The sequence below is a fragment of the Empidonax traillii genome, unplaced genomic scaffold (assembly GCF_003031625.1).
Source record: "Empidonax traillii isolate 1590-97213 ecotype Southwest subspecies unplaced genomic scaffold, ASM303162v1 scaffold69:size3087049, whole genome shotgun sequence".
In the NCBI taxonomy this organism is placed as follows: domain Eukaryota; kingdom Metazoa; phylum Chordata; class Aves; order Passeriformes; family Tyrannidae; genus Empidonax; species Empidonax traillii.
Genome location: NW_020955262.1, coordinates 840,290 through 854,397, shown reverse-complemented (window position 1 = coordinate 854,397; position 14,108 = coordinate 840,290). Strand labels below are relative to the sequence as shown.

The 14,108-nt window shown below is 37.0% G+C and overlaps 1 protein-coding gene across 5 annotated transcripts in view; it reads right to left on the bottom strand.

Annotated features, from left to right (window-relative positions):
* The window catches only part of NEK7 (NIMA related kinase 7), a 77,995-nt gene that overhangs the window by 48,092 nt on the left and 15,795 nt on the right, over positions 1–14,108 (bottom strand). For all 5 annotated transcript variants that reach the window (XR_003570843.1, XR_003570844.1, XM_027880401.1 and 2 more), the window contains exons 3-5: positions 13,365–13,505; positions 4,208–4,270; positions 3,546–3,656 (exon numbers count right to left, since the gene is read on the bottom strand). Coding sequence is in view for 3 of the 5 variants with exons in the window: in XM_027880401.1 (XP_027736202.1) it covers positions 3,546–3,656; positions 4,208–4,270; positions 13,365–13,505 (315 nt within the window). In the remaining 2 variants the exon portion in view is untranslated. The remainder of the gene's footprint in view (positions 1–3,545; positions 3,657–4,207; positions 4,271–13,364; positions 13,506–14,108) is intronic.

Here is a 14,108-nt window from a genome sequence, read left to right as displayed (position 1 = left end):
CACCATGAACTTCATACTGATGAAAGGCTTTAGGATATTTGTCTCATTTTACCTAGCTAATTATAGTATGTTTATTCCTTTATTTGAAAGTTAAAAAAAAAATACACACAAAAAGTGATTTCTGAAGAGTGGGTGAAGTTCTGGGTGACATTTTGTAGAATTCAAGTTACTTTCCATCTATCTTGAAAAAGATGGAAACTTATTTTCAGTTTCTTAGATGAAAGCTTTCATGCTTGTTCCCAAAACATATTTAACTTCCTTAAGATCTATATGACATATTCAGTTTAGAGTTTGCATTTTTTTGGTGCACTAAGCTTATTTGCTGCAAGAACCTTAAAACTAAATATATTTGCAGAAAATAGACCTAGAAGTTTATTGCTGAGTTAAATAAAAAACCCCAACATTTTAGTGTCTTGATAACATCTCTTCTTACAAGCCTAATAACTCTATATTCAATCTTAACTAATATGCTAATTATTCTGCAAGATAATTCAATTCTCCTATTTCACCATCTTCAGGACAGACTTTACTAACTAGCTCTTTTTACTGACTTATTATAATGTATTTTCTTTATTTATTCAATTAGTAGATTCTTCTTTATTTGTGGCATTTTCTTCATCTAACATATCAACTGTTGATTGGGAAAAAAAATCCCAAACTAAAAAATCCACAGAAAAAGTTCACCTTGTCACTGCTTGTGGTAGAGAACCAGGACTAATATGAAAAGGGATCAAAGCCTCAAACCTGTCCTACAACATATTGTGTTGCAGAAGGAAGTGCTATTATGAAGAAACAACAGTTCTCATGAAATACCCTTAACCTTGGCAGCCACAGACTATCACAGGTTCCTCAGTAGAGACCACAGATACCAACAAACAGACCCTGAGCAACTGAGAAACAGCACAACAGTAATTATTTACCCGTACCATATTTGAAGTTATAGTATCCAGCAACCTAATTCACAGATGCAGAAAACCAAGAATTTTCCCTTCTTTCACCATCCCCACACAAGGGTTACACAGTGTTGAAGTTCAAGTTATAGTGCAAAACCAACTGTGAGTCAAATGCAAGTATTTCCCCATCACTGATGTTTGCCTCTCGGTTTTATGACGTGTCCAAGAATTCTAACAGGCCATTAAAAGCTGTATGGTAAGAAATTCTCCATTTCAGATCCTCCTGCTTTTGAGAAGGGAGGCTATTTTGAAACATCTCCCATATTTTTTTTAAATACCCAGAGGTAATTAAAAAAAAAATTAAGGTAAAGTGGATTAAATCTCTGTATGTACATACATCAACACAGAGGCAGAGAGAACATGAGATAGCTCTGATTTCATTATGTGACATGTAAATGCCAATGCACAGCTGCCTTTTCTTTTTTTTGGACATAGAGCAGATTCTATGAATTCTATTAGAATACATTTGAATGTACCAAGTGATTTTCCTCCCTACTCCACTCAATGGGGACAAAGAATATTATTCACAGGTAACAAGAGGGACTAAATAAAAGCTGGGCAGCAAGGATGTGGTTCATCAAGGGAAGAACTAAAGAATTCATTAAGGTGCACTGCCAGGCACAGCAGCCTTGTAAGTATTCTCTGATGTGCCAATAATGTCATAACAAATACCCAAGTAAACTAGTTAAGTAGTTTTCCCTCACATTCACATTGGTTTCAATGTCATTCAGGCTGTGGTCATTTACAATTTCAAAAACATGCCTGATCCCTTCTACACATCACACAACAAGCCTGATACCCAAACACTCTTCTGGGAGTGTCTCAACATTTTCCAACAAACTCAGAATAGCATTCTAGAAAGAACACTGGAAACCAAAGCATGGTTTGCCTTAATAGCACAACATAGTGATTTACTTGAGTAGTGTGACAGGCAGCCATGCTTCTAGGAAGTTTCCATGCCATTACATATCATTTATTTTTCAGGTAATTTTTAAAATACTTAAGAAGATGCTACATAACTGGTGCGCCCCACATTTAAACTCATATTGTCAGAGTAATCCACCAAATCATTTCCTCCACCAGCAGCATGAAAACAGAGCGCATTGTGACACCTCATACATATTTAATAATAGCCTGATAGGCTGTCATTAACATCAAACAGCAATCAAAGTTTGCTACATTAAACATGATCCCTGTGTTAAGAGGACAGTCACAAAGTACCTCCAAGATCGATCCTGTAAGAAATACCCACCAACTTGGACAAGGTATAATGAGGCCAACTGCACTGAAAAAGCCACACACTGGATCTAAAATTAAATAGTAATTAAAAAAAAAAAAAAAAGCAAGCAAAAAAGAGAAAGCTTCAATGGGTCATAAGACCAGACATGCCATAAGGCAATCTGTCACAGAGTACTCACATTAGTAACTGTTGTGTCAAAACTGAACATTCAAAAGAAAAGACAAACCTTCCTTTATGTTTTATGAAATGTAAGCCCACAGAATTAATAATTTATGAGATGAAGAAAAATATCACGTTTGGCTATAAATATTAACAGATGCTGTCAACCTGCTTAGAACTAAACTTTGACTGTCCTACCTTACAATTATCAATTTAGAAAGGAATGCTCTTCAAAAGCCCAAAAAAAAAATATCAGTATGAAAGTCATTAATGAAGAAATTAACATTCTCTATTCATGTATGTCCTGAGCAAGACAGTCTGTGTTCTGTGCCTGGCTGCTGTTGAGCCAACAATCATTGAGTGGCATTGTTTGTGCCCAGAGTGGTGGTGTGCTCTGCTGACAGCAACAACATGGTATGCACACAAGAAAGTATCCCAAAAGGACACGCTAAACCTGAGATGCAGTGGAAAAAGGGAAAGGAAAGAAGGGAAGTAGTTGTCAAATGACAAACAAAGATTAAAAAAGGCAGCTAAAACTTAACATAAGTTTGCAAATACAGAAGTTTATACAGTGGGTCTGGGATAAATTTTTTCTCATTAACTAAAAATAGGCACTTAAGAACCACAAAAAAAAGGCAATTAACCCATAAGGCACAACCAGGTATCAGTAAGCTCACCGCATGTGACACCAAACAAATACAAAATACATTTTCAAAGTTGTTAGCAGTTCTAGTTCAAGATGCAGAAGACACTTCTGCCATATGACACCAGTTATTCTCTGCTTTCATAAGATTGCAGAAAAAAGAACATTGGAACACAAAACAATTGTGTCAAAAAAAAAAAAATCAGGAATGCCATTAAAACACACTGTTCTAAACGCTGGTGACACTGCTTTTCTTTATAGGTTTTTTCTCCTTCTCCCCAGTACTAATATAACTTCAGCCTACTTATGTTCCCAACTGAACTTACATTCTGAGCAACAGTGTTAAAAATACTTAGATAAGCATCAATATTGGGCATATATTAAAAAAAAAAAGAAAACACACAGCAAGTCAGTCTTAACACTCCACTTTTCTCTACAGTTCCTGATGTTTTTTTCACTGCATTTCCCCCACTGACGAGCATGTAGAATGAAAAGCCCGAATTGATAAGTACAAGTTCATTTTTTTTTTTAAAAAACAGTTAATTCCTACCTTTATCATTCGAGAGAGATCTCCAGCATCTGCTAATTCCAACACTATGTTCAGCTCATTGTCTTCAATGAATGAGGCATAATATTTAATAACATTTGGATGATTCAGTTGCTAAGAAAGCAAAAGAATAATTCCCATTTTAGCGTAGAGTACACCGTATTTACTAAGACTGACACAAAACATTCTTATTTAGGCAAAAAAACCAACCCCTAAAATCTATTACACTATGATACAAATTACAAGAAGTATATGTTTACAAGAAGTATTTACAAATACTTTTCAAGAACATGGTTGCATTTCAGGATCAACATGACGACTGACATTACAATTTTAGAGGAATTTTGCTTCCATATGTATATCCAATAGTGTGCTAAACTGTTATCTGAAACAGCAAAGTCAGTTTTTAAAATCAAGATTTTACTGTATGTGGGACACAGTTGTCCACAATATTGCAGTTCTGGTAGAAGTTTCTACTTCAAGTGTTGTTCATTTTTCTATTGGATTTACTTCTAAATGTTAATTTCTACAATAATAAAGACCACAAAACTGTTCAAGTTAGGCTTACAGAAACAGTACGCAAACAGGAGTGGACACTAAGTATGTCTATGAAAAACTTAGTATACTGTGATGATGGCTGCACATTTTTTAAACAAATGTTTTACCTTGAGAAGATCTATTTCTTTGATGCAGTCAGCACGTGCTTTGGCATCCATTAAATCAAATATCTAGGCATGAGAGAGAGAGAAGATTTTTATTAAGTGATAAAAGTAAAGCAAATTCGTTACTTTTTAGCATCCATAAAGCAACTTGAATTATGCACTTCATGGCAAGACGTAATATTACACTATGAAATATTCCTAATGACCTGATGCACTGATTTAGTGCTATGGCCATTCTTTTAGCCCCCTCACAGGAAACAAGTCCATTTTAAGTACAAGCTTTTCAATTACGTATGTGCCATCTCCACATTTCTGCTCAAATACAGAGGAATATTCAGCACACTTCCTTATATGTGGCTCTAATCCAAATTGCAGGGTCCTAACCCATTCCTGCCACTTCATTGCCACAAACTGATTCTTACTAGTATTGAGCATTCCACTTTTTCCCCTTAGTCTCTTGCTAGGAATCCTTCCTGTCTCCTTTGCCATTACATTCTGAATTTAACAAAAAAAAAAAAAAAAAGCCAAACCAGCCAAACCAAAATAATCATCAACTCCCTTGTGGTCTGCCTACTACATTTTAAACTATTCACAAGAATCGTAAAAGACACTCTATGAGGTTTATTATCGCAATATTTATGAGATTAAATTTTTCAGTTACGACTTGCCAATGCGCATCATTTGTTTCTAGATAGTCTCCAGGAAAAAGCATTTTTTCTGCTATGAAGATCAGTGGTATCTGGTTCCATAAGCTCAAAATCTCCAAGAGCTCAACAGCTGACAACTTCCATTTGATATCTTGCCACTAACTCCAGCACTGAATGTGTGCAGGGAGGTCCTCTCAAACTGACCACCTAACTGTTCATGTAAATCACACCTTCATTTGCTCTTCCTGAAGAAATTCAAACAAATCAGGAAGTTTGCCTATGATCTTCTAAACCTCATCTTCATTTTCCATGCCACTCTGCACACTGAGTTTGTCATCCCTTTAATCAGCTGAAAGAAGTCTGGAAACTGCATGCATAGAGCACAATCCTCACAGAGCACACACCTGCTCCTGACTAAACACCACTTCCTTTCAGATATCCACTCTGTCTTCAGAACTTGCATGAGAAAGAGGAGGTTGGAGTGGATATGACTCACTTTTTGACACAAAAATAACTCAAGGAAAGACATGCCAGACTTGGAGGTAGTAAAAGAAAAAAGGGGAGGAGAAAAGAAAGAAAGGGAATAAACCATCTCACAACTACTTGTATATTAAAGCCAGGATGATGGGAAATAAACAGACTGAGTTAAAAGCAGTTATTCAAGGAGGAGACTGTGGGGGACTTCAGAAGAACACAGCAGAGAAGTCACAAGAATGGAATGCTAACACTAAAGCTATTTCAGCTATTTCAGACATAGTAGAAGAAGAGAGTTAGTACTATATGTGAAATTACAAGTACTGAAAGATAAATAACACCGATAGATAACATAAAAAATAGAGTTTATGAGATAAAGTTGGAAATTTAGTGAAGGAGATTAAACAGTCTGTATCTATTATAGATCTCAACTTCGAATGAAAAAGCATTGCTCTTTAATAATTTTGACAATAGACTGGAGTCCTCATGTTTGGTAGAGAAAGGATTTTTCTAGCAAACACCTAGGAAAAAATCTAAATATGAGAAGCAGCACATTAACTGAGGAAGCACTGAGAAGGCATGAAATCGTAATTGTCTTCCCTTGTAACCTTCGAGACCAGCAAACAGAAAACTTTATACACTCTCTCCCAAATACAGTCAATTAAAGTGTGTATCAGGGAGCAGGGGAAAAAAAGGGGGCAGATACAGGTGCACTTCTTGAGTCTTCACATTTTTGCCAAGTTCTAGATAACACTGAGATAAGAGCATTCCTTAGAAATGTTACTGAGATTCAACTCCAAACACATTGGAGCCTAACCAAAACTGGAGATGGAATTTCAGATTGAAAGCTGTATACAAACACATACTTTGAGGATCTGGAACACTTACCAAAGCACCATTTTAAGATTCAAACCAGAAGAGTTTCATTCTGTGACAAAGCAGGGAAGTTTGCACCTGCTCCAATATACCAAGAGGTACAGTAACTTACTTATTCCAGGAATATATTTTCCCTACACACCTAAGCTAACAGGTTTTGCAAGAAAACTTTTTTATAAGCTACGCCTCTGATAGGGACATAAATCAGTACCTGGTGTAGAGCAATAACAACACAAAAATAAAGCCCTAGACTCAGGATTGTGAAAGATCTAGAATCAAGGCACAGGAAAGAAAGAATTTTGTTAGTGTATTCTGCATAGTATTCCCAGTACTTCTAATTTGTTATTAAACAGCTCTGGAGTAGACTATACCAAGCAGCTGCTCTCACTAAAGGACTGACTTAAGTTTTATAAATATGACTCTCTATACTTTGCTACACTTCATACAGCAGCTTCGCAAATTTGTCACAGCTACACTGAATATTTCAAACATTAACCAAAATAAAGCAACACAGAAAAAATGAGTCTGATTTGATCCTTACCAACACAAATACAGACAAATCTGAAGATTTACTGTTTAGCATTCTTGCGGTTCTTCATTGGAATTTGATCCAGTTCTAATCTCAAGAGACTATAAATAGCATTTCCCAGAAACCAGAATTTCAGTTTCACAGACATCAACCTCCTCCAACATTAAGACTGGTATAAAAACCTCCACAACCCAAAAAAAAGAAAATGACTCAATCCCTGGCCACTGAAGAACCTCTGATTCATACCAGATGCAAAAAGCTTCCAGAGATTTTCATTCTGAATAGATTATCTTTGTATTTTGCCAAAACTGCTGCAGTTCAGATCAGAGGACCCCAGTATAATAAGCCATGTCAGGTCACACAAAGAGGTTACTGTCAACACAACGAGAAAACCTCCATGCTTCCTCACCAGAAGGTGACTCAGCATTGAAGAACGTCTTAGTCTGAAAAATGAAAGATTTTCAGAATTCAAGAAGATCCTTTCAAGCACATGTCACAGCTACCCAGGGCAGCAGGCCTGTTCAGCAGGAGAAGCTGTTCCTGCCTGCCGTTTACTGCAGACTGACCACTGACCTAACACTACAAAGGCATGTCAGTGTTCCCCTCACAACTGTAACAGTTCACACTTCTGCAAGAGGACTAATTCCATCTTCAGCTCCTATTACTCAGCAGGTCAAGCTGAAACATCAGTTTATGCTCCCCTCCCTCCAGCACGAGCATTGCACACACATCTCTCACATGCACAGGGTTTGCAGCCTCGCAGAGGCAGCACCACCATCGCCTTCAGCTGGCCACGGGCCTCATTCCACCCCAGACACACACTGACCAAGGACTTCCAGCCTCCTGACGGCCTTCTCTTGGATTGCACTCACATTCTGAGCTTGGCTTTAGCTGTAGCAGCACATGCCCTGCAGCTGAGTGAACTACAAAGTCATGGCAGTCAAATGACTTGTGTCTAACCTGGGTTTAGATTTCAGCTCAGCTCTGTGGTCTTAGGGAAATTATAGCAGATACAAACAAGGCCTAACAAAACCAGAGTGATTTTTGGATAAGCTTGAGTGATAAGCTTTTGGATCAACACAAAGCATTAGCAACTGACTGCTGGAAAGCAGCCAGGAAAATCCCAGGTTCAGGCACTACCAGTGCCGTCCTTCCAGCAGGGCTCAGATTGCTGATGATGCCCCATACACTGATTATTGGAAACTAGCAGCCATTAGAGCACAAGCATTAACATCATTGTAATTGGCTAACAATAAAAACTGCTGCACTTTGATTAGACTGCTAGGGCATTCATTAGACTAACAATAAATTCTAATTCTTGACTCCACCTATGATGCCAGGATCACAGGCTAATTCAGGCTAGAGTTATGTTTCTCTAGTCAGCACAAACTCCACTCAGCACAAACTGCATAGAGTAATACTTTCTATTTAAAATTTTAATTATTTTTCCCCAATTTTTGCTTCTAAGATATATAGTCTATAACAAGATTCATATTTTAAAAAGGAATTATGCTTGCCTAATGCAAAAATCTAGTAAGAAGCAAAAAATACAGCAAACACATTTATGATGGGAGGGTTTTCATGAAGAGTATAATCCAAAAAATCTCGCTGTGGTAAGCACCACACCTTAGCAATTACTGTGAAATTCTTTAAAACAATTAGGTAAACACAGCTGAAGAGGTAAAGGAGCATTGTAACAGCCCTTGGCAATTAGCACCTAAGTGAAATGAAAAGTATCTTTTCAGCTCACTGTTTTTCATCTCATCCTGCAACCAACTGCATACAGAGGGAGAGTGAAAGGGCAAATACACATGGATACTTATTACGAAATACTCCCTTCTGTGTGCTATGCAACTAACAGATCTCTAACTTGGCATTCCATCACTTCTCTGGTACCTTCACGTGAGCGTAGATTACAACTTTTGTTCCTTCCAGCATTCCAGAAACTTCAGTTGTAAGTACTGTCAAGAGATACAGGTATTTTTAGAATACTAGCTTAGCTATTGTAAGCTACAGAGAAGGAACTGTTCCTATGCAGATGTGTAAACTAAAAGAAGTTGCAACACATGAATCAACTTGCTCAGTAAAGTTCTTACATACGTGCTCACACATGCAGTTACAGCTCCTAGAAAGCTATGGGCACAGCAAGAAAGTTTAGAAACATTTAACCACCTGATGGACAACAACAGGCCTTGGCTTTTAAATGTAGACTGTATCTGACCAATTACCAGCTATCAACAGAACTCATCGTCTGAAGTAACGTGACAAGCTGGGAATCTGCCTGATTTACTCTCAAGTCCATCACTTTTCTGGGTTCTCCCTATTCAGTACTGAAAAGGATAAACATCTTTCTAACCTTATCATTTAAGTCACTACATAACCTATTTATGTTCCATTTGAGACTCTGTATAAAATAAAAATATCAAAAAGCATTTCCAAAACAAAACACAAGCATGACTATTGTAACATAAGCCTTCAGAGAAGTAGGCAAAATAAAGACCTGAATGAACATAAATATTAAGAGATACAAGTATTAGAGTATTTTGCCACCACAGCCCTGCTGTGCTGAGACAATAGTGCTTCATAAAGTGTGAAATTACAAGTGTTTTTCTAAGATTAATTAACTGTAATTCAGGCCTGAAGTAGCAATCCACTGACAATGCACAATGAATAATGAATGCAAGTGCTAGATAAAAGGATTCATTGTCTGAATGTCTAACATGGGGCCTCCAATTTTGGAATGAACAGGAAAGAAAGATAGAACAACGTAAGGCAGAAGTCTAATGAATTGAGACTTTTGTTGCAATAGTCAGTTTTGCATAAAATACTACATTTTGAATAGCCAAGGCTTCTTAAAAAATAACTCATGAAGTAAACTCATACAGCCTTACAGTCACTGATTTAGATATGCACTTTTTGCTGTTTAAGGATGTTTTCTGAGCATTTATTCCAGTATCTGGTAATTCCTTACTTTCCCCTTGGAAGTGACTACTGGAATGCTCATTGCTCAGAACTCTGCACCATACCCATGGGTGTTTTGCTGCACGGGTGACGTTGAGTGGCAGTAACAGAGAGGTACTGGTGCTTCCTCAGGCATCATCCTCAGGATACTCTGGACCTGAAACTCAACACGTGCTGAGACACTTAACTAGAACCTCTTCAGTTCATACTGCTATGGTCACTATTAGTGGTTCATGTTTTCTGATGTTTCTTTGACTCTAAGTGTTGTTTAGACACTAATGAAAGTTAAGTAGTGAAGATCTGTTTTTTACTTGTTTTTATTTATAATTCAACAGCATCTCAGAAACATAGTTCCCATTTCCATGGCAGAAAAAGAGAGAACCTAATTACTGTATATACCACTTTGCTAATTACACATAGGCAAACTACACACTGGAAGATGAATCATAAATGGTAGAACAAGAAGAAAAGACTCAACATACTATTTTGTGTATTCTGCTTGTTAAACTACTATTAAAAAAGCCTGTAAGTTTAACAGTTCTCACTGTGCCACATACCCTACTGCAAACCAATACTACAACTTCCTGTCATATGGACTCTGTAGTTTCTGCTTCAAATTCAAGAAAAGTGGTTTCTGTCACCATCTGCTTGTCCTTTCTCCCACAGCATCTTACTGCCACTTGCTTCTGCTCACATTTCATTCCACAAACATACATTTTGAACACATTAATATAACATTTATCAATATTGCACATGTTTTAGCCAAATAAAATTTTATTAGTGGAAAATAAACACTCTTTTTGGAAAGCTTCGTCAGAACTCAAAACTGGCAATCCTTTTGGAACAAATAATGGCCAGAGATCCTGCAGCTCTGAAAGAGAGGGTAACTGAAGGATTCTAAGCCACATCAGTCCTGATAGTAGAGGCACACATGGGGAACCACTGACCAAACAGATAAAGAGAACACCCAACCCAGCCAGGAAAACAAAATGGGGAGGGGGTTAAACAGACACAACTTGCAGCGTTGGAGAGAAAGGTATGTAGTAGAGAAGATGTGAGATGAGAATGGGCAGATAATGGCAAAGCTGAAGAAAGCTCGTATCTCAGCTACGTTATTTAACACAATGTAGACCATTTAGTGATACAGTCTCAATGTCGATGCACAGGTCTAAAATAGAGAGAATAAAGCCCCTCTCTCACAACAGAAAGAAGTATTCCTCCTTTTTTGTCCATGCTGAGCTTTCAGTAAACAGGCATCAGAAAAAAAGGCCCTATTTTAATTTGAATGAAACATGACTGAAATTAAAAGGAAAAAGCACCATCACAGAGTTCCTCTGAAAAGCTACCACTTCTCACCAGAAGACATGAGTGAAAGCAAATTTTATATGAAATTAAGTATTGTGACTATATTTAACAAAAATATTTCTAGGGAATCTTAAAAAAGGTAACAGAAGCACAGTAACAATTAAGATGGTCTTCTGTCCAAAAGGAACATCTTTAAATGACAACTATGCAACCCACAAGGACTGTGCCAACACTCAGTGTCGCCATGAGTCTTTTGAATTCTGGGTAAGACAACACTATACACTTCAGAATTTTTTATCCTTACAAGTTAATCAAGTCTCACTTTGCATTCAGGTAATAGTCTCCTACATACATCCAGCCTCCACAGTAAAAGTGACTTTACAGATCACAGAACACAGCCACTCCTGATGTGGACTAGGTAGTAACATGCAATAGGAAACCATCCACCTATGTTGGACACTTTAAGATATTTGGAACCCTATCAGGATAAAGCTATCTGGAAAAGCCATAACTCTTTAACACTATTTCCTACAACCAACCAAATGTATTCTTAGAAATTTATTAAAGGATTAACTAAAAATTAAACAAGAAAGCTTTTCTGCTAGAGAAATCATCACCTGTAAACAGACAGCATGATGTTGCCCTCACGCACTGAAAAAAAATCTTTTGTCAAACTGTGAAGTCTGATGTGAGAACACAGCTATACATACTGACTTCTGAAATACTGTTAGGAGTACACATGCTAAAATGCCTCTGTATTCTTAAGGCAAGCACCGTTATAAAAATTTCATGGCTGACTTTATGACTTTCCTCCAGTACCCAGGCATTCCACATCCACCCTAATTGACATGCATTTCAAGTCACATTTGACCTTTTTGGTTTCTCACACACTGCAAATGAAGGCAGAATTAGCCTAATGTTTTAAGACTGTTGATCAATGTTCTTAGAATATATTTCAGCTTTTGAAGTAATATATATCTGGCAGTTCTCCCAGAAGGGGGAAACCAAGTCTCCTTTTTTATGACTGCCAGGACTTGCCCAGCCTCCTGGTGCACAGGAAATCAGAGAAATGGAACAGCAAGTCAGAATATGACAGAGAAACTTACAGTGCATGCATTAGCCCAGCAAAAATAAAATTATTAAAACGCAGAAACACTAGAAAAGCATCTACAAAATCTTACACATATTGTTTTGCAATCTATAAAGGTAAAAATACTTCTTCAGAACTGATGACACTACTCCAAGTATTATGCTAAGCATCTCAAGATCAGAACTGAAATGAGAGTTATAGTTTTGATTTCAAAACTAAACACATTGTCAGACAACTTTCAAAATAAATTCTGTGGAGAATTTTCTCAAGGAATGGTCTTACAACAAACATCTCTGAGCAGCTCCAAACAAAGAGAGAGAATGAAAATGATACTGGAGAGAAGCATAGCTCAAGCTGTCTTTTGCCTGTGTGACAATGAAAATGTTCCAGTTTGAAAAACACTTTTGATTTAAACTATCACTTTTGATTTAAACATTTTAAAAACTGCTAACTGCTAAGACAGAATATCTGAACAAATAATCAGTCCATTTCTTAGGCCAAAATTTACCAGGACTGGGCTTAACGTTACTTGGCCACAGTAACGCAAGCAGCTTGCTGCTCTTGTCCCAACTTCTGTGACAGAACTGCTGTTTCACCACTGGTTCAACTGTGAATCTTGGAAATGTTCAGAGTTCTCATGAAAATATTTTGACCAGTGGGATTCTCTTAGATCCACAGTGCACTCTCATTTAATTACCATATAGGGCCCCACACACAGATTTATTATTCATGAAGATGATAATATGAACTGAGTTATATCCTGAAATCTGAAGGAAACACTGAGCTATGGATTCAAGTACAATTTTGCTTTATACTTGTCTCAGGTAGTTTTCAGTCTTTTGAAACAGTAATTCCTTTTCACTATTACAAGATTGATTACATATACACCATATTTGATTTATGCCCTTTTGAAGCACAGTTACTTATCTGAAAAGTTACAGATTCTTATTTAATAAAAAATGCATGGATTTGCATAATATATTTTCACATTAGACACCACTAAATATTTATATTATTTATAAATTCCAAGCTTTGGTTAGGACTGTTCTTATACAGCTCATTTTCATATGTTATCTTCTCCCAGCAACTCTGGACTTTACTTTTAAAACACTGCTTTGTGGACTAGTATACAAAGTCATATCATAAATTTCCAAAGTTCTTGATCTCCTATCATCTCTAAGTATTTCAAAATTCATTAAAATCACATCTAAATAACACATGCCTTTCAAATTTAACTGTATCAAATCCTCCCAATACTTGTAGAAAAATCATCCTTACCTGAACCTTCTTCAGAGCCACTGGTACTCCATCCAGGAGGCAGGTTGCTCTGTAGACTTCACTGAACTGCCCACGGCCAATCTTCTTCTCTATTCGGAAATTAGCAAGTGTATTATAGCCCATGTCGGGTCGCAAGGCTTTCTAGAATCAAAAGATATTGGAAAAAAGTTTACATTGAAGTCAGTGAGACTAATCCTACCAGTGTAAAGACACAGTTGAAATATGGTTTCAATTATTAAAAGTGCCTCATTCCAGTGCATTAATACCAAAACTGTCCCAGCCTGATCACAAGACATTCTAAAGAAAGCATCCATACCATCGTTTGTGGAGTGAGAATTTAAAATTTTAAGTTCTTGAGATGTATCTAAAACGTTCTCAGCTTATTAGGAGTCTGAGACATAGGAGAGAAAAAATGCCATCGGGCTTTAATATGCCACATTTTCTTTATATGTTTTAGCTCCCTCCATCCAAAAAAAAAAAAAAAAGGCTAAACAACACACCCAAACCCACAACCACCCACTTAACAAGAAGAGAGACACTAAAAGTAATAAAGGATCAGCTTTTATGAAAGAATTTCAATGCCAATATTCCAGCATTTTAATGCTCCTCTTTCAGTACAGATGCAATATATTTTTATATATCTTCCTGTTGCTCCAGAAATCAAAATACAAGAACTCTCTCATTTTAACAAAAGTGGTGCAGCATTAATGCTCCAATGCATCCCAAAGCGCGGGACCCCGCTTA